The sequence below is a fragment of the Triturus cristatus genome, chromosome 10, assembly GCF_964204655.1.
Source record: "Triturus cristatus chromosome 10, aTriCri1.1, whole genome shotgun sequence".
NCBI lineage: Eukaryota > Metazoa > Chordata > Amphibia > Caudata > Salamandridae > Triturus > Triturus cristatus.
The window spans coordinates 1,204,469,630-1,204,490,905 of record NC_140593.1 but is presented as its reverse complement, the minus strand read 5'-3'; the positions used below and the strand labels follow the sequence as shown (position 1 = coordinate 1,204,490,905).

At 47.5% G+C, this 21,276-nt stretch overlaps 1 protein-coding gene across 1 annotated transcript in view; it reads right to left on the bottom strand.

The window, feature by feature from the left end:
• LOC146797066 (rho guanine nucleotide exchange factor 3-like) overlaps positions 1 to 21,276 on the bottom strand; it is a 212,945-nt gene that overhangs the window by 155,367 nt on the left and 36,302 nt on the right. The window contains exons 2-3 of the mRNA XM_085629684.1: positions 16,190 to 16,247; positions 13,669 to 13,731 (exon numbers count right to left, since the gene is read on the bottom strand). Of these exons, the coding sequence (XP_085485810.1) occupies positions 13,669 to 13,731; positions 16,190 to 16,247 (121 nt within the window). The remainder of the gene's footprint in view (positions 1 to 13,668; positions 13,732 to 16,189; positions 16,248 to 21,276) is intronic.

Sequence of the window (21,276 nt, the reverse complement as noted above, 5' to 3'; positions counted from 1 at the left end):
CATGACAATGGTAACACCAGGACCTGCACCTTGAGTAGGCACCAGGCCACTGGACATACCTCCAAGTGGCGCAAAATGTTTACACTGGCATGTCAGCTGAGGGAGGTACTGGGCAGCAAGTCAGGGTGCAGCACCAAATAGTCGGTGCAGTCATGCCTCCGACGGGGAAGCGCACTGCGGCTCCCACCAGTGGAGAGCGAGTGCACATCGCACAAGGCAGAAACCAGGGATATTACCAGGATGAGGACTAGCTGGAGGAGGTGGGCTCAGGCGCAGGAGGGGCCCCAGCGCCACTGGCCAGAAAGGACGAACCCAGGACCAGCGCTGGAAGATAGGAAGCTGCAAGACTCCACCCAACTATGAAGTGGACCTACATTGGTGTAACAATAGCCCCTGCGAGGGGCGCGAGCTCCGGGGGACCCCCCTGGCACTGTGCATAGGTTGCGGCTGAGAGATTTCTGACTAGGTCCGGAGCGTGGGTTGCCCCCTCTCTGTACTTTGCAGGGGGATCCCCTCAAGTTTTATTACGCCACTGGACCTACACCATCCCATCAAGAGGGTGAACACGCTAGCGGGAGCCTGGGGCCACAACTGGTTTATTGGACAAGTGTTGACACTGGGGGATGAGCAGCAATGTGGCATCACACAGCCTGAAGGCATGGCTTGGCAATTCGGGCTGGACTGTTCCCATGAGGCACAGGGTCAGACTGATTTGCATATGGCCATGTCTGAACTGGGGTGGCAGAGTGGGCTAAAGAACGGTGATGGATCAAACCCAGATCTGTTGACTGGGTGTGAGTGTTTGATTGGTTCTGATGCTCTGTCCATCACCACCCCCTTTTGTACCGCTTTGTTCGCCATAAGTTGGCAGGGTATGCTCAGACGTGAGTCCCTTGCTCACTTTGCCACTGGATTCAAGCAAGCCTGGCTGAAGACGGCTGAAATGCCAGAAACCGGTCCTAGGAAGCTTGTTTCTGGTCCAGGGAAGGCATGGCTTGGCAATTCGGGCTGAACTGTTCCCATGAGGCACAGGGTCAGACTGATTTGCATATGGCCATGTCTGAACTGGGGTGGCAGAGTGGGCTAAAGAACGGTGATGGATCAAACCCAGATCTGTTGACTGGGTGTGAGTGTTTGATTGGTTCTGATGCTCTGTCCATCACCACCCCCTTTTGTACCGCTTTGTTCGCCATAAGTTGGCAGGGTATGCTCAGACGTGAGTCCCTTGCTCACTTTGCCACTGGATTCAAGCAAGCCTGGCTGAAGACGGCTGAAATGCCAGAAACCGGTCCTAGGAAGCTTGTTTCTGGTCCAGGGAAGGCATGGCTTGGCAATTCGGGCTGGACTGTTCCCATGAGGCACAGGGTCAGACTGATTTGCATATGGCCATGTCTGAACTGGGGTGGCAGAGTGGGCTAAAGAACGGTGATGGATCAAACCCAGATCTGTTGACTGGGTGTGAGTGTTTGATTGGTTCTGATGCTCTGTCCATCACCACCCCCTTTTGTACCGCTTTGTTCGCCATAAGTTGGCAGGGTATGCTCAGACGTGAGTCCCTTGCTCACTTTGCCACTGGATTCAAGCAAGCCTGGCTGAAGACGGCTGAAATGCCAGAAACCGGTCCTAGGAAGCTTGTTTCTGGTCCAGGGAAGGCATGGCTTGGCAATTCGGGCTGGACTGTTCCCATGAGGCACAGGGTCAGACTGATTTGCATATGGCCATGTCTGAACTGGGGTGGCAGAGTGGGCTAAAGAACGGTGATGGATCAAACCCAGATCTGTTGACTGGGTGTGAGTGTTTGATTGGTTCTGATGCTCTGTCCATCACCACCCCCTTTTGTACCGCTTTGTTCGCCATAAGTTGGCAGGGTATGCTCAGACGTGAGTCCCTTGCTCACTTTGCCACTGGATTCAAGCAAGCCTGGCTGAAGACGGCTGAAATGCCAGAAACCGGTCCTAGGAAGCTTGTTTCTGGTCCAGGGAAGGCATGGCTTGGCAATTCGGGCTGGACTGTTCCCATGAGGCACAGGGTCAGACTGATTTGCATATGGCCATGTCTGAACTGGGGTGGCAGAGTGGGCTAAAGAACGGTGATGGATCAAACCCAGATTTGTTGACTGGGTGTGAGTGTTTGATTGGTTCTGATGCTCTGTCCATCACCACCCCCTTTTGTACCGCTTTGTTCGCCATAAGTTGGCAGGGTATGCTCAGACGTGAGTCCCTTGCTCACTTTGCCACTGGATTCAAGCAAGCCTGGCTGAAGACGGCTGAAATGCCAGAAACCGGTCCTAGGAAGCTTGTTTCTGGTCCAGGGAAGGCATGGCTTGGGAATTCAGGCTGGACTGTTCCCATGAGGCACAGGGTCAGACTGATTTGCATATGGCCATGTCTGAACTGGGGTGGCAGAGTGGGCTAAAGAACGGTGATGGATCAAACCCAGATCTGTTGACTGGGTGTGAGTGTTTGATTGGTTCTGATGCTCTGTCCATCACCACCCCCTTTTGTACCGCTTTGTTCGCCATAAGTTGGCAGGGTATGCTCAGACGTGAGTCCCTTGCTCACTTTGCCACTGGATTCAAGCAAGCCTGACTGAAGACGGCTGAAATGCCAGAAACCGGTCCTAGGAAGCTTGTTTCTGGTCCAGGGAAGGCATGGCTTGGCAATTCGGGCTGGACTGTTCCCATGAGGCACAGGGTCAGACTGATTTGCATATGGCCATGTCTGAACTGGGGTGGCAGAGTGGGCTAAAGAACGGTGATGGATCAAACCCAGATCTGTTGACTGGGTGTGAGTGTTTGATTGGTTCTGATGCTCTGTCCATCACCACCCCCTTTTGTACCGCTTTGTTCGCCATAAGTTGGCAGGGTATGCTCAGACGTGAGTCCCTTGCTCACTTTGCCACTGGATTCAAGCAAGCCTGGCTGAAGACGGCTGAAATGCCAGAAACCGGTCCTAGGAAGCTTGTTTCTGGTCCAGGGAAGGCATGGCTTGGCAATTCGGGCTGGACTGTTCCCATGAGGCACAGGGTCAGACTGATTTGCATATGGCCATGTCTGAACTGGGGTGGCAGAGTGGGCTAAAGAACGGTGATGGATCAAACCCAGATCTGTTGACTGGGTGTGAGTGTTTGATTGGTTCTGATGCTCTGTCCATCACCACCCCCTTTTGTACCGCTTTGTTCGCCATAAGTTGGCAGGGTATGCTCAGACGTGAGTCCCTTGCTCACTTTGCCACTGGATTCAAGCAAGCCTGGCTGAAGACGGCTGAAATGCCAGAAACCGGTCCTAGGAAGCTTGTTTCTGGTCCAGGGAAGGCATGGCTTGGCAATTCGGGCTGGACTGTTCCCATGAGGCACAGGGTCAGACTGATTTGCATATGGCCATGTCTGAACTGGGGTGGCAGAGTGGGCTAAAGAACGGTGATGGATCAAACCCAGATCTGTTGACTGGGTGTGAGTGTTTGATTGGTTCTGATGCTCTGTCCATCACCACCCCCTTTTGTACCGCTTTGTTCGCCATAAGTTGGCAAGGTATGCTCAGACGTGAGTCCCTTGCTCACTTTGCCACTGGATTCAAGCAAGCCTGGCTGAAGACGGCTGAAATGCCAGAAACCGGTCCTAGGAAGCTTGTTTCTGGTCCAGGGAAGGCATGGCTTGGCAATTCGGGCTGGACTGTTCCCATGAGGCACAGGGTCAGACTGATTTGCATATGGCCATGTCTGAACTGGGGTGGCAGAGTGGGCTAAAGAACGGTGATGGATCAAACCCAGATCTGTTGACTGGGTGTGAGTGTTTGATTGGTTCTGATGCTCTGTCCATCACCACCCCTTTTGTACCGCTTTGTTCGCCATAAGTTGGCAGGGTATGCTCAGACGTGAGTCCCTTGCTCACTTTGCCACTGGATTCAAGCAAGCCTGGCTGAAGACGGCTGAAATGCCAGAAACCGGTCCTAGGAAGCTTGTTTCTGGTCCAGGGAAGGCATGGCTTGGCAATTCGGGCTGGACTGTTCCCATGAGGAACAGGGTCAGACTGATTTGCATATGGCCATGTCTGAACTGGGGTGGCAGAGTGGGCTAAAGAACGGTGATGGATCAAACCCAGATCTGTTGACTGGGTGTGAGTGTTTGATTGGTTCTGATGCTCTGTCCATCACCACCCCCTTTTGTACCGCTTTGTTCGCCATAAGTTGGCAGGGTATGCTCAGACGTGAGTCCCTTGCTCACTTTGCCACTGGATTCAAGCAAGCCTGGCTGAAGACGGCTGAAATGCCAGAAACCGGTCCTAGGAAGCTTGTTTCTGGTCCAGGGAAGGCATGGCTTGGCAATTCGGGCTGGACTGTTCCCATGAGGCACAGGGTCAGACTGATTTGCATATGGCCATGTCTGAACTGGGGTGGCAGAGTGGGCTAAAGAACGGTGATGGGTCAAACCCAGATCTGTTGACTGGGTGTGAGTGTTTGATTGGTTCTGATGCTCTGTCCATCACCACCCCCTTTTGTACCGCTTTGTTCGCCATAAGTTGGCAGGGTATGCTCAGACGTGAGTCCCTTGCTCACTTTGCCACTGGATTCAAGCAAGCCTGGCTGAAGACGGCTGAAATGCCAGAAACCGGTCCTAGGAAGCTTGTTTCTGGTCCAGGGAAGGCATGGCTTGGCAATTCAGGCTGGACTGTTCCCATGAGGCACAGGGTCAGACTGATTTGGATATGGCCATGTCTGAACTGGGGTGGCAGAGTGGGCTAAAGAACGGTGATGGATCAAACCCAGATCTGTTGACTGGGTGTGAGTGTTTGATTGGTTCTGATGCTCTGTCCATCACCACCCCCTTTTGTACCGCTTTGTTCGCCATAAGTTGGCAGGGTATGCTCAGACGTGAGTCCCTTGCTCACTTTGCCACTGGATTCAAGCAAGCCTGGCTGAAGACGGCTGAAATGCCAGAAACCGGTCCTAGGAAGCTTGTTTCTGGTCCAGGGAAGGCATGGCTTGGCAATTCGGGCTGGACTGTTCCCATGAGGCACAGGGTCAGACTGATTTGCATATGGCCATGTCTGAACTGGGGTGGCAGAGTGGGCTAAAGAACGGTGATGGATCAAACCCAGATCTGTTGACTGGGTGTGAGTGTTTGATTGGTTCTGATGCTCTGTCAATCACCACCCCCTTTTGTACCGCTTTGTTCGCCATAAGTTGGCAGGGTATGCTCAGACGTGAGTCCCTTGCTCACTTTGCCACTGGATTCAAGCAAGCCTGGCTGAAGACGGCTGAAATGCCAGAAACCGGTCCTAGCAAGCTTGTTTCTGGTCCAGGGAAGGCATGGCTTGGCAATTCGGGCTGGACTGTTCCCATGAGGCACAGGGTCAGACTGATTTGCATATGGCCATGTCTGAACTGGGGTGGCAGAGTGGGCTAAATAACGGTGATGGATCAAACCCAGATCTGTTGACTGGGTGTGAGTGTTTGATTGGTTCTGATGCTCTGTCCATCACCACCCCCTTTTGTACCGCTTTGTTCGCCATAAGTTGGCAGGGTATGCTCAGACGTGAGTCCCTTGCTCACTTTGCCACTGGATTCAAGCAAGCCTGGCTGAAGACGGCTGAAATGCCAGAAACCGGTCCTAGGAAGCTTGTTTCTGGTCCAGGGAAGGCATGGCTTGGCAATTCGGGCTGGACTGTTCCCATGAGGCACAGGGTCAGACTGATTTGCATATGGCCATGTCTGAACTGGGGTGGCAGAGTGGGCTAAAGAACGGTGATGGATCAAACCCAGATCTGTTGACTGGGTGTGAGTGTTTGATTGGTTCTGATGCTCTGTCCATCACCACCCCCTTTTGTACATCACACAGCCAACGGCATCATCAGGACGACAATTGGCCGATGGCCCTGGGCAGCAGTGGTAACAATCAAGGCCAAACAGAGAGGATGAAGCACTTAGAAACAGGACATCCCCAGAGCTTCCATCTGCTAGGCTTTCACCTGGATGGCCAGTACTACTTTCATAAATGCCTGCCCACGGGATATGCAATCTCTTGCACATACTTCAAGACATTCAGTACGTTCATCAAGTGGGATGTGAATGAGCGGCACCCGGGGGGGGGGGTGGGAAACTGCACTACTTAGACAACTTTTTATTCATGGACGACGCAGGCTCAAATCAGTGGCAGGCACTAATGGAGTAATTTATCAGATTAGACAACTTCTTGGGGGTGCTTCTATCACCTGACAACCCTGTGGGCCCAACCAGAAGGCTAGCCTTCCTGAGGACTGAACTGGACTCAATGGAAGAGGTTTGCGGGCTACCATGGGAGATAGTCGACATCTTGAAGGTAGTTTTAAAAGGCAGCACTTGGAGAGATACAATGACTACTAGGATAGCCAAGCTTCACAGGTGGAGGTGGCTAGGCAAAGTGTTTTCAAAGTAGCTGGCGAGACTAACCAGGGCCTTGAGTAAGAAGGACCTCCACATCAGGCTAACAAAGGACCTAAGAAAAGGCCATGAGTAAGAAGGACCTCCACATCAGGCTAACAAAGGACCTAAGAAAGGGCCATGAGTAAGAAGGACCTCCACATCAGGCTAACAAAGGACCTAAGAAAGGGCCATGAGTAGCGGCAACCCAGCCTGAACTCTACACAGACGCAGCAGACGGGGAAGGTTTTGGTGATATGCTGGGTGCAGCATGGTGCGCAGTGAAATGTCCCGCAAAGTGGAAGGTGCAAGCCTGACAAAAAACGTAACCCTGTTGGAACTGTTCCCCATTGTAGTCACATTTTCTATATGGAAGGAGAAGCTGACGAACGAACAGGTTATGTTCTGGTCAGAGAACCATGCTGTGGTACAGCTGGTGAACAAAGGTTCTGCTGGATACCCCAGATTGCTGGAGCTCCTGCACTATTTATTGGGTTGTTAGCTGAGCGCAAATGTAGCAATTAGGGCAATGCATGTTCCAAGTTGTAGAAACTCTATAGCTGATGCCCTTCCTGGTTTCAGTGGACCAGGTTCAGATAGCTGACATCTCAAGCGGACCTGGAGATGGCTGCCTTACCGCCAGACCTGTGGGATCTAGTAGACCTGACCTAGGAATATTGAACGCCCAGGATGAGTAGCAAATACCATAAGTGTTTACAGACTTTCAAACGGGTGACTGCAATATATTATGTTGGCGGCAATCAGACAGCAGTGGCAGCATCGGGTTTCATACTGTGGACCTTCCGCAATGGCAAGAGTAGGGGCTTGGGCGCAGGCACATCTAGAGGTGGTGGCATACTTCTCAAAGTTGTGGTTCGGGACCGACCCCATGAGCAGCTTCTACGGCAGGGTGGCAATGAAGAACGAAAGGATACAGTTGGACTTCCAGAAGTTGGAAATGTTTCATGGCATGCTGCCATGGTGTGCAAGGACGCTTTCAATACCACATTATTAAGGACCGCCTTAGCAAGAGCCTTCCTCGGGGTATTTAGATTTAGTGAATTTGTGGATCGGGCAGGGGCAGTCGCAGGTCAAGCATGCCTGTGTAGGAGAGACATACACATTGAGGAGAACCACATGTGACTGACAATCAGGAGGTCCAAGAATGACCAGGATGTCGGATGAAAGCAGTCCCATATCAACTGCATACCCAGAGCAGAACCTTGCCCGGTATGCCTGACGTGAGCATATCTAGGAAGTCCACCGGCATTAGGGTTACCACTGTTCATGCACAGGGACAGGACCTTCTTAAGCAGATTTCAACTCCAGACAGTCTTGTATAGAGTTCTGTGGAACGCTGGATTACTTGCAGAGTGTTTCAGGACCCACTTCTTTACAATAGGAGCAGCCGGCACAGCGGCACAGCATGGCCTAGGTGAAAAAGCCATGAAAAGACTAGCTAGACGACAGTCCTGGGCATTCAAGGTTTGCGTCCAGTCTGAACTGTTCTAATCCTGCCTCACATTTCTTTCAACAACGAGAACCCAAGCGGATGGTCTGGCTGATGGGGCATTTAGACATCACAAGCTTCCAGCAATGGCAAGCACAAGGAAGCGATTTGTGGATTTGTAGCTACACAACACAATCCGGGTCTGGCTGGGAGAACCTGGGATGAAATGGGCTCAACGCTACAGAGCTTGCGCAGGGCAATCGGCGCGAGGGAGATGGCCTAAGTGCAACCGGTACATCTGGGGGGGGGTAGCAACTTAACAGCGCTAGGCAGAAAGCTGTTAGTCGAGGACATGAAGAGAGATTTGACTGAAGCAGCCAGGCTGTTGGATCCTGCAGATTTGCTGTGGTCCGAAATAATACAGCGCTTCCACTGGAGAGGGGAAGAAAACCACAGGAGGGTTGATAAATTAAGACAACATTTTAACATCTCAATGAGCACATTCTGTGGGAGCATGGGCTGGGACTTCATTAGGCACGAACCTATTAACTTGCTGGTGCCAGGGTACTGTGTGGAGGATGGGGTCCAAATATCAGAGCTGGGCGTGGTCATATTCTTATTGAATATCTCAGGGGAACTAGAAATCGCAGGCTATCCTGAGTGAGAAGGCAAGAGCTGCAGGGGGAGCTGTCAAAGCTCAGGAAACGATTAGGAGTGGGGCGGAAGCGACACCAGTAATAACAGCACCAACATCCAAGGGTGGTCGGTAGACTACAAGGAAGGACTGGGCTGCCATACCGGCTAGCCCTGGGATGCCTAATGGCAAGGTCTCTGGGGAAGGGGGTGGCAGCATGGAGAAGCAAAAGGGGATAGCAAAGCAGACACAGCACTTGCAGCTCGGGCATGGCCGGAAGGGCCGCGCTTGTCACACATCGGTGGCAAGGGAAGTCTAGAAGTCGCTGCGCGAACCCCAATGCTCAGGGCAAGGAGTGATGTATAGTGTTGCTGTGGTCCACAGTAATGATTTATGGTTTATCTTGTGATTTGTAACCTCCAGAGAGCTAATAAACTGTGGCCTATCATTCACCAACCATTTCCCAATGGTTTTGTTGCCAGACAGGCGGTGGTGGGCATGTGGACGGTCTTATCGCATTGGCATGGGCCAGGTAGCCCGATCGGGAGGGTTAAAGAGAGAACTGGAAGGCAAAGACGGACTCGAGGGTCGTGGCTAATGCACCTTAGGGTTCTGGCCCAGCAATGTAACATGGGTGGGGGGCTGCTGCTACACATCCACCCTCCTCCCTTTATTATCACAAATAAAGGAGCGGAAAGAGAAAGGGTGCAAGGGAGCGACCCTCCTTTTCCAGATGTCAATAAATATGGTGGAAGAAAGGCGCAAAATCCCTGGTTGCGGATTGGAGCATGAGTGGTAAATTACCCAATGGCTAGGCTTGGGCGCAGGTACTGGACCTAGTCCACGAGAACAAAAGGGTAGGTCAAAGGGCAAAGAACAAAGACAAAGCCTGTTAGACCAACCACTGTGGATCACCTATTTATCTCTTTTAGGAGATCTTCGGGAACTTATGCCAGTGGGTGACACGGTTTACTCAATTCCTGAAGTGCTCTGAACGTTACTATAATGTGACCCTCACCGCTCTGCCTTAAATTGGGATCTTACAAACTTGAGTATAGAGAACATCTAAGATTTTATTACAGACTAAAGGGCATTATAACCCCTTCGCTCTCCTCAGTCATTCTGATGTGTCTGTTAAGGTGGTTTCCATCTTTAGCTTTTCGCCCATTAAACATTTCCCCACGTCCTACGCCTTCTGTCTCCTTGTCCTTCAGTTCATAACATGTGTTGAAAACGGAATCTGTTGCCTTTCCTTTATCCTGGTTTCCCCTCTTTCAGAAATGCCACCTGGTTTGTTGTCTCTACTCTGTGAGGTCTATTTAGAATTTGGTGGATGTGGGACATCCACCATAAAGCAGCAGATGTCTCGCAGGTCAATTTAGTGTACATAGCCATAAATATAGTCCAAATAGGGTGAACAGGCCACCCCCAATCCTTGGTATTTGTCCCACATCCACCAAACTTCTTGCACCCCCCTTTGGGTAGAGTAAATGAGGATGTGTATATGGTAGAAAGTTCCAAACAAACCTCAGAGGAGAAGCGATGGGGCTTTCCAGGAAGCACAGCTACCACGTTGCACTGAAAGGTGGGAAGTGAAACTGAATGCCTTCAGCAGGGCTCAGCACAGAAATACTCTTAAGCAACATTTGTTCATCTTTGAGTTGATAGCACCAGGCCGGGAGAAATGTAAGTTGTATTCTTCAACAATCTCTGGCTACCTTTCTGAGTCTGGGATCCCTAGGAAAAAAAGTAACAACGCCCCTCATTGGGATGACCATGAATCTTCCCCAAAAGTCACATTTTAGACTGGAAGCTGTCAGAACCAGGTATTCGGGTCATTTCTACACCACCATGACAATGTTAATGTCAACTCCTTAATGTTGTATTCGTGTACACCTTCCTGTACCTTCCTACATAATGAAGCAATTTACATATTTTCTGCACGTGTATTTACCTGCGCCCACCATTTGGCTCTTCTGTGTACTGGGCGTTAAAACCTTTGGGGCTGGATCGCATGAAATAATACATGTAAATAAATGATCATGTTTTTAATTACTGTGATGAACTAGGTTAGGTAACTCTAAGTTGAAAAAAAGCCATGAGCTCTGGGCAGGTTTATCTACATCCAGGAGGATGGTCTGTTGGTCCTCTAGGGGGCGGCGGCCAAGACGGTAGACCATCGCCCTGCCTTGTAGCCATCTCTGTGAAGGAAGCTCTGGTAGCTCCCTTCACAGCAATGACAGCATTGATGGCATTGAAAGGGTGAAACAATAATATGATTGTGTTTAAAATCATGCTGCATATATATCCTCAAGAGCGGATAAAGGACCCCATGATAAGGGAATCAAACGTCATTCAGAACACCAACGAAAACATGATCTAACTGCATACCTCCAAAATTGATTTTAACACAATCATATTATTGTTTGAGGTTGCTGAATTCACTTGTAAGTGTGCGTTGATTATTGAAGGGCACCATTGTTCACAATCATTTGAATGACTCTTCTAACTGAGTTAGAATTATGAAGGGGATAGTTTGCTTAAGCATTTCATCTGTATTTCAGTAGCCCTGAAGAAGCGACTATGTTACGAAAGACGTGCTGGCTGTAATCGTACATCTTCTTAAATACCACACTTGGATTCTGTGATTATATGTGCCCATAGAGTCGGAAGGCTTTATCATTTAGCTGAACATTGGATTAACTCTCCTATTCTGATGACCTACGGATCAACTGTGATGGACACTGAAATATTTTCCCAGGTCAATAGGTTTATTAAAATGTATGCATGCTCAGGACCCTCCCGAAAGGTGGTTCTGCTAATATTCTATGCAATAAATATGTAAAATGTCAAATATTCTCTTTTTACCAAAGTTCCTCGACGCCCCTTCTCACCCACAACCCTAGAGACAGCCAGTCCCACAGCTTGAAGACTACTAGGGTTTAATTTATATACTGGTGGTGCCCCATTGTTCCGCCAGATCCACAGAGTGAATTACTCTGTCGCCCTGGTGGAGGGACTACCTGCCAGGTTTATAAATTACCGTCAAGCTGCCAGCCATTTATAAAGCGTTAGCAGGAGTCGCTGTCACAGTGGTCTCTGTCCCCGCATTTCGACGTTTGGTGCAGGGCTACGTCAACATGACCGAGCGCTGCACCAAAGATTTTCGTGTTCTATTTTCAATGAGAAAATCCTGAAACAGGATTTTCTTTTTGAAAATAAAAAAGGCAATGCTTCCCTCGCCATGGGTGTCCTCTCCCATGTGAAGGGAGCTTTTAGCAGTTTAGTCCTTAATGCCAAGGATTTCCTGAGCTCTAATTCTGCCATGTAAATTAGATGGGCAGAATGACAGGTCTGCCTCTGAAGGCCCCTACTCCGCAAAGCCATCAAAGGTGTTTAATCACAATGGCGTATTCTACGCTATAATTAAACCTTTGGTCCGCCTGCATTTAAATTGGATGGGCAGACCTACAAATGGTCAAGATAAAAATTAGGCCCTACTATTCTACATTGAGACACTGAGAAACAAGGCCCTTCCAACACTCGCTAACTAACATACCAATGTCCAAATTGCACAATGAATTTCAGTAGTTCAATAAATAACAGTGCTTGGAGTAGACCTTCAAGTTTCTTTATGGGTGATGAACTTACAAAATTCCATGCCAGGACTTTTGCAAGTCAGGTCACTTATTTGGGAGTTTATACACTTTCAGTGGAGGGAAGGTTTAAACACCTTCAGTCAGTATTCAGAGGAGATTTAAACACTAAGTCGATAGTTGGGGAGGTTTAAACATCTTCAGTCAATAATCAGAGGAGGTTTCCACACCTTCAGTCAATGGTTAGAGGCGGTTCAGACACCCCCTGTCAATAGTTAGGGGAGGTTAAACAAGTTGAGGCAATGGTTAGAGGAAGTTGAAACAACTTCAATAAATAGCCAGAGGAGGCTTAAACACCTTCATTCACTAGTTAAAGGACGTTTAAACACTGTCAGTCAATAGTTGTCATAGGTTTAAACATGTGTCAATAGCTAGAGGTTTAGCACCATCAGTCAATAGTTATGGGTGGTTTAAACACCTTCACTCAATAGAGGAGGATTAAACACTTTGAGAACATAGGGGAGAATTAAACGTCTTCGGTCAATAATCAGAGGGGGTTTAAACAACTTTGGTCCATAGTTAGAGAAGGTTTAAGTACCTTCAGTCAATAGTTTGAGGAAGTTTAATCACCTTGAGTTGATAGTTAGAGGAGGTTTAAACACCTTCAGTCAATAGAAAAAGAATGTTCAAACTCCTTTGACCAAGGGTCAGGTGTGGTCTAAACACCTTTGGTCAACAGTTAGGTGAGGTTTAAGCACCTTCAGTCAATAGTAAAAGGAGGTTAAAAAACCTTGAGTCAGTAGAGTGAGAAGGTTTAAACATCATCAGACAATACTTTTAGGAGGTTTAACCACCTAGACTTAATAGTAAGAGTACGTTTAAACCCATTGAGTCAATACTTAAAAGTGGTTTAAAAACCTTCACTCAATAGTCTGGGGTGTTTAAACACCTTGAGTCAATAGTTAAATGTGGTTTAAACACCTGTCAATAGTTAGAGGAGGCTTAAACACCTTCAATCAATAGAGGAAGTCGAAACACCTTGAGTCCGTAATTTGAGGAGGTGCCAGCCGACCCTTTAAGATTAGGTTTTTCAGCTCAAATAATAAAATAGGAGGTAGAGTAGCTGATGAAACTTGTAGGACCACCGGTGTGGGCAGAGGTAGTAGAGAGATGAAGTCAATGAGCCTTCAAACAGCAGTACAACTGGAAGTCAACTACTTAAGAATTCTTCCAAAGTGGGGGGCATATTTTAAACATTATGCAGTCTGTGGAAGTCCTTGATTTACAGCTTCATATTTTAGAAGGCGTTTTGTTTTTTATGGACTTGAAGACATTCAAAAAGTTCTTTACTGAAGCACTGCATAAGTTAACGTACACACACACACACACACTGCTCCAGATGTCCTGCTTCATCTAAGTGGAACCATGTTTCGGAGGCTCTCCCTCTGGTGAAATGTAACTTTACATTATACATTTGAACCATCTTGAATAGCCATCTGGTGCAATAGGAGACAGATAGGAGACAGACTGTAAAGCTCTTAAACACATGTTTGGGACAGGAAGTGGCATCACGGCAACAATATGAGGCAGTTACCTTATCTTCTGAGGTCTGGACCTCCCGCCTCTCCTCCACCGGAGCCCCCTGCTTCCGCTTCTTCTGCAGAGATGACAGAGGGAAGAAATCAATGCTGTTAGTGGTGGCTTGAACCATAGCCCTAGTCTCTGCGTGTATATATGCAATATGGGATAACTTCATGAAATACACTTTGTACTTTAAAACCCAGGCTCTTGACCACAGTGACCTGCTCCATTTTGAAGACAGGACCCCAGAGGCATGTATGGCCTCCCGACACCATGTCTTCTGTCTCATACAGTGAAGTTTCTGATCATTCAACCACCATGCAGTCTAAGATGTCCGCCTTACTACTGTTGGACTCATGTGATGAACGGCTATGTCACAATCCAACGTTAGGAATCCTGACCACTGGAAGGGCTTCGTTGGTGCTGCTCTATCCCTGACTTTGGGGTGCTGGCAAGCAAATTCTGTAGAAGACCACGTAGATGTATGTTTACAGCAGCACAAGGAAACAGTATCGAAGAACAGGAACCAGTAAGGCCGCAAAGAAAATTCATATTATGGCGGATACGTGAATCTATTTATTGTTTATTTTAAATACAGCTAATCCAGGTCTGGGACTGCATTAATACGAGCTTGATTATTTGGCAGTTAGTATGTTTGCACTCAAGTTATTTAACCTCACCTCTTACAGAGGTAGGATAACAAGAATACGTTTTGTATATATCTCTTCACACCATGTTTTTCTAAGCTCTGCAAGTACCCGGTGTTACTATGAGCCAGTTTAGTACACAATTGAAAGACCTCAGATGAGTTGTTGTCTATGGGATTAGAACATGTCACTGCACCAGAGTTTACCTCACTGAGCCATTTATGTGTCAACGTTAATTGCCATATTTTAATGACTATAGACAGAAGGCCGCTTTACCAAAGATGGCTCGGACGCATGGTGTGGTCCAATTGTAATTCAGAGGGGAAACTCAGTCGAAACCCCATAAAAAGGGTTTTCGTCATCTTAGAAAGGATTACAGTCTACTCCTTTAGATTGCCATACTGGCCGTCTTTCGTTCGTAATAGAGAAGGATAAGTTTAGTAAATCAGTCTGAAATTACAGAGACATTGTACATCTAGGCGGCCGGCCGAAGAATTAATATATATATTACCTAGCTTCAATTCGGCTACTATCTATAAACCTTGAAAAAGATCCTAAGTGTTGCGAAACATGTGTCGGCTGAAGTCACACATTTTATTGGACTATGAAAGTCTCTTAAAGAAAGCTCATGAAACAAATCTGTTAAACAAACACTGAAGTTTGAACTTTGAGGAACTTTGTTTGCATATAGGCTAGAAGCCTATTCGCTTAATGACTCGAGATTGTTAATGAAATAAATATTGGGTGTACTATATCTTTGTTGTATCGCTTAATGAATCGAGATTGTTAATTAAATAAATATTGGGTGTACTATATCTTTGTTGTATAGGATATGTATACGGCAAGAGTATTTTACTTCAAAGCGCTGGTGCCTTGGTCCATGTCTTTTGGTTTTGGATATAAAAAATGAGATCAGCGAGGTAACTGACCCATTGTAGAGCACCAGGAATGGACATTTCAAACTTCTCTGTTAGTTCGAGTCTATCAATCTGATGAAGAAGAGATGAATTTACAGCAACCCAACAGCCAAAACAGTAGCACAATTCAGCTACATCCCCACTTCCAACAGCCAACTCCTTAAATGTACAAATTCTTCTCACAACCCCACGAACCACATTCCTCTAAGAAGTCCACCAAATAAACCTTCCAAATCAGTGGGGAGGTCCAATGTCACCGCCTTCTTTAAAAATAAAGATAAAAACAGAAAGAAAACCACGACAAAACTTTGACAAATGTCCAACTCAAATTATTTTTTACAATTCTTACTGCATGCTCAATCACCTTTCAACAACCATACCACACCGCAAACCTTAAGATTTTGACATCATCAACTACACCCCCCCACTGCTTTCCTCCAAGATTAAATCACACTCCTCACTGAACTTTGTACACCAATCATCACCCCTTCCATACCCCACCACAAACCCTCTGTGTTACTACCACACAGACTAGCAGAGAAAGCCAGAGCACCACATGCCAACATTCTCATAGTTTCTTAACACAGTGTGGGTAGATCACTGTCGCCCACGCCACTCCCCATCACCATCTCTCAACCACCCTCAACGCATGTGAAACACTGACTTTAGGAAAGTTCAGTGAAGAGTTTGAAAGACGAACTCCTAAGGATCCAGTCGTAGAATTTTAGAAATCATGGAACTTTTTTTTAGAAGTCAAAATACATCATTGCTTACAATTTTAGAAGGAAACAAATTAGATCCGAAAATCCAGGACGTCAATATCTGGATGAGGTGCCAATCAGAATCCCCATGCCTCATGGTTTTAAATTTCAGGAGCAAAATTGTTGTGTGCTAAGCAGTCATATAAGAGGGTAAAAGGTGCTACATAAATGCAGCTATTCGGTTAGTGACAGATGCATAGGGTACTCACCCCTGAAGAGTCGGATAAGGAGCCCGATGTGTAGGATCTTTCTCGCGGCACGGGGGACCTACAAACAAAAGACAAAATGTTTCAGACAATGGCTTGGAAATTTGCTCAAGGACCTGGTTGAGAAAGTCCTGCTGTTGAGGGAAGATCAAAGAAAGAGGTGGTGATATCCGGGGGAGTAGTACATGACAGAAGCACTCGACGGGTGGGTTTGAAGAGAGACCATTAGTTGGATTGGTTTTGCTCTTATGCACACAAGTCACTAGAAATGCTCTTTTTTCTAGTGATAGACCTGCTGCTAGCTCAGAGTAGTCCATTTATGAATGCCTGTCCAAACACATGATGGCGGCTGGGGTGAGGGCATTTGGGTCTAGTCCTGTCTTGAGTTACATAATCGCTAATACCTTAGCAGGTGTAAGGGCTGTGGCTCCTGGACAGAGTTGGGCTATATCACACCTGACCCCTGATGCCCGCTCAGGTGAATGAGTGCAGACAGGCACTGAGACCTATCTCAGGGGATCTGGTGGACCCTGGACCATAGTTGTGTTATGTGGTAGCTGACCCTGGACGTCCTCACAGGTGAATGAGCTCAAGCACTGAGGTCTGTCTCAGGGGGTCTTGTAGACTCTGGACCACAGTGGTGTTATGTGGTAGCTGACCCTGGGTGTCAACTCGTGTTACTGATCTCGGGGTCTTGGGTCAACAAGACCAATAATCTCCCTATAGATCTTTGGTTACAGAAGCAGGCACTGAGAGCTAGCTATGTAATATTATATCGGGCCCATGTAATGTTGTACCTCTAACACCTGGACATGTGAAGTTGAAACGCTATTGCTTTCTCTGGTGGCACAGTGCCTTCAGAAAGATTGGGGTCTCTTCTTCATTAATTGCCCGTCCGTGTTTCCTTCATGGATCACAGTCAGTCTCTACATACTGTGTGGAAAAGCCACTCTTTTGGTAGCTATTTGCTCATCCTTTTTCCACTGACTGATGATTTTACCGCTGGTGTTTCTCTGGTTGTCATCTCTTCTTCCCCTCCTCTCATATGCTGGAGAGAGAGAGACTGGCCCCTGCCTTTGCAAGGCATCTGTTAGCACACTAGAACCCCTATACGCTACTTGTCATCTCAATTCCAGTCTCTTCGGAAAGTGATGCAACCACGATCTAAACTTATGATGATTATATAAAGCTGTAAAAATAAAATAAATAACCATCTTTTGTAGTGTTGGTGTGGTCATTGATGTCTAGCTAGTCTTGTGCAAAGTAGGGACCTCCTCTTGTCAGGCGTTTTTATGAGCAGGGTGGTGCTTACATTTCTGTAGGAGTCAAAACAAAAATTCAAAAATATTCTTATATCGGACAGTCCTTCTCTAGATTAAAGGTGGTTATATTCTGGCTCTTCCCACCAGGGAATGGTCAATCTGCTGAAAAGAAAGCATTAATTGTGGTCTGCATAGGACACTATATTGAAATCACAATGTTCTATTACTTTGAACAAAGGTGCCACGTAAATATTAAATAAGGTGGGACTGAGTGCTGAGCCTTGAGAAACCCCATGTTTCAGCTCTTTACAGCCTGAGGGAAAGGGGGGTGTGGCAGCCTGCACCCTATCAGCCAGAAAGTTTTGGAGCTATTGCTTGGCTCTACTGACCACACCTGCGAGCTCCAGGCGTTCCAACAGAATACTGCAGAAACGGTATCAAAAGCTGCCGATGAATCTACAAGAATCACAAAATCTTTCTTTCCTGGGTCAAGATTGTATTTTATTAACACCGAGACCACCAAAAGGGCTACTTCAGTACTAAACCTGGGGCGGAAGCCTGTTTGCGTAGTATACAAGATGTTGCTGCTCTCATTAAACTTGGAAAGATGTTTGTTCACCAGTTTTTTCCCAAATTTTTCTGTAAATCGGGGGGCAGAGAAATTGGCCTAAAAATTGCTCAAGATGGAAGGATCAGCAATTAGCATCAAGAGAGGCAGGACCTGTGCTTTTGTCCAATAACGAGGCATAGATCCTGATTCCAATGATGTATTAAACAACTTTTAAGGACTAAATTCACTACTAAAGCCGCCAGTTTTAGAATTAGTGGTGGTGTTGGGGGGAGGGGATCCAAAGATGGCCCAGAACCCGCATTACAAATAGCTGATTCAGGATCACCCACAGAAATAGGCTCAACGGTGTTCAGTCTCAAGCCATCCCTCATGGACTGACCACTAGGGTCATTGTCAGAAATACCAACCTTCATCTGACTATGAAAGTGGGAGTAAATGCCCTCTACCTTCTTGTGGGATTACTCAGAGAGCTTGTCACAGAAAGACTGCCAGGCCAGAATTTTTGGTTGATTGGAGGCTGTGGATAGGAAAGATTGGACAACCTTAAATATATCCCTTGCCCTATGTTTAATTTTATCATCTGATATTCTTTCGGGAAAACTTTGAAGTCTGTTTTATAGCCCGCTCTGGCTTCCTCGTCCTGCTGCTTCCTACATTTTCTTTCCAGTTGTTTGCAATTACATTTTTCCTCCTGCAACCCAGGGGAAAACCAGGGCACAGAAGGCTGTTGTCTGGGGTAATTTTTCAATAGCCTGCCATTAGGATGTGTTGAAAGTCAAAAAGTCAGTCTCTAAATTCCTATTCAGCCTAATCCAAGAGGGCCCAAGGCCTCTGGCAGATGTTTACTGATATATAACGGGATGCCATTCCCTCTGAAAGGTTCCTAGCCTTGGTGTATACTTCGCCCAAAGATCCCAAACAAGAGGTTGTAAAACTCTGAGGCCCAATTGTTTCCTTTAATATGTTGCCTTTTCCATAGGCCCATCTCAGGGATTTGGACTCAGGTGAGGCCTAGTTTTGGTATAGATTACCACCTACACAGGCCCATTTCAGAGGCCTGAATTCCTCGGTGTATGCTACCATAGGTCTATATCCCAGGAGTCTGGACTCTAGTGAAACCTAGCCTATGTGTATGTTATCTCTTCGTTGGGCCCATCCCAAGAGTGGGGAGTCAGGTGAGTCCTAGTCTTGGTGTATGCTACCTTAAGCCCTTCTCAAGGGTCTGGAATCCGGTGAGGCCTAGTCTTGGTGTATGCTACGATAGGTCTATCCTAGGAGCCTGGACTCTGGTGAAGCATTGCCTCTGTCTATGTTACCTCTTCATTAGGCCCTTCTCAGGGTTCTGGACTCAGGCAAGGCCTAGCCTCAGTGTATGTTACCTCTCCATTAGGCCCTTCTCAGGGTTCTGGACTCAGGCAAGGCCTAGCCTCAGTGTATGTTACCTCTTGATTAGGCCCTTCTCAGGGTTCTGGACTCAGGCAAGGCCTAGCCTAGGTGTATGTTACCTCTTCATTAGGCCCTTCTCAGGGATCTGGACTCAGGCAAGGCCTAGCCTCAGTGTATGTTAGCTCTTCGTTAGGCCCTTCTAAGGATTCTGGACTCAAGCGAGGCCTAGCCTCAGTGTATGTTACCTCTTCATTAGGCCCTTCTCAGGGTTCTGGACTCAAGCGAGGCCTAGCCTAGGTGTATGTTACCTCTTCATTAGGCCCTTCTCAGGGATCTGGACTCAGGCAAGGCCTAGCCTCAGTGTATGTTAGCTCTTCATTAGGCCCTTCTCAGGGTTCTGGACTCAGGCAAGGCCTAGCCTCAGTGTAAGTTACCTCTTCATTAAACCCTTCTCAGGGTTCTGGACTCAGGCAAGGCCTAGACTAGGTATATGTTACCTCTTCATTAGGCCCTTCTCAGGGTTCTGGACTCAAGCGAGGCCTAGCCTCAGTGTATGTTACCTCTTCATTAGGCCCTTCTCAGGGTTCTGGACTCAAGCAAGGCCTAGCCCAGGTGTATGTTACCTCTTCATTAGGCCCTTCTCAGGGATCTGGACTCAGGCAAGGCCTAGCCTCAGTGTATGTAACCTCTTCATTAGGCCCTTCTCAGGGTTCTGGACTCAGGCAAGGCCTAGCCTCAGTGTATGTTACCTCTTCATTAGGCCCTTCTCATGGTTCTGGACTCAGGCAAGGCCTAGCCTAGGTGTATGTTACCTCTTCATTTGGCCCATCTCAGGGGTATGGACTCAGGTGAGTCCTACTCTTGGTATATGCTATCTCGTCCATAAGCCCTTCTAAGGGGTCTGGACTCAGGTGAGTCCTACTCTTGGTATATGCTATCTCGTCAAAAGACCCTCCTCAGGGGTCTGGACTCAGGTGAGTCCCAATTTTGGTATATGCTATTTTTGTCCATAGGCCCATCTCAGGGGTCTGGACTAAGTTTAGTCCTACTCTTGGTATATGCTATCTCGTCCATAAGCCCATCTCAGGGGTCTGGACTCAGGTGAGTCCTACTCTTGGTATATGCTATCTCGTCAAAAGACCCTTCTCAGGGGTCTGGACTCAGGTGAGTCCCAATTTTGGTATATGCTATTTTTGTCCATAGGCCCATCTCAGGGGTCTGGACTAAGTTTAGTCCTACTCTTGGTATATGCTATCTCGTCCATAAGCCCATCTCAGGGGTCTGGACTCAGGTGAGTCCCAATCTTGGTATATGCTATCTCGTCGAAAGGCCCTTCTCAGGGTTCTGGACTCAGGTGAGTCCCAATCTTGGTATATGCTATCTCGTCCATAGGCCCTTCTCAGGGGTCTGGACTCAGGTGAATCCCAATATTGGTATATGCTATCTGTAGGAAGGTGGGATCTGACTGCATGTTTGCCCCCACTTTTTTCCTGGTGTTTTGCTGGTTTTTGACTTAGTTTGTCTGGGATCCTGCTATTCAGGACCTCAGCCTATCTGCTTTCCCATTTAAATTGATTACCAGTACTTTAGGTACACTCCAGATTGGATTCTGGGGTACCCTTATAAGTCCCTAGTATATGGTATACTATGTATCCAGGGCATAGGTACCCCAGAGGCCTACCAGGGGCTGCAGCATGTATTATGCCACCCCTGGGAAGCCATCCAAAATGACACAACAGGACTGCTACAGCAGCCTGTGTAAGGTGGTGCATGCACCCCTTACTGAGATATAGGTTCACTATATCTCTCCATATCACTGCACATATAAACCTTATGGCAGGCCTTACCAATCCTGAAGGCAGGGTGCTGGG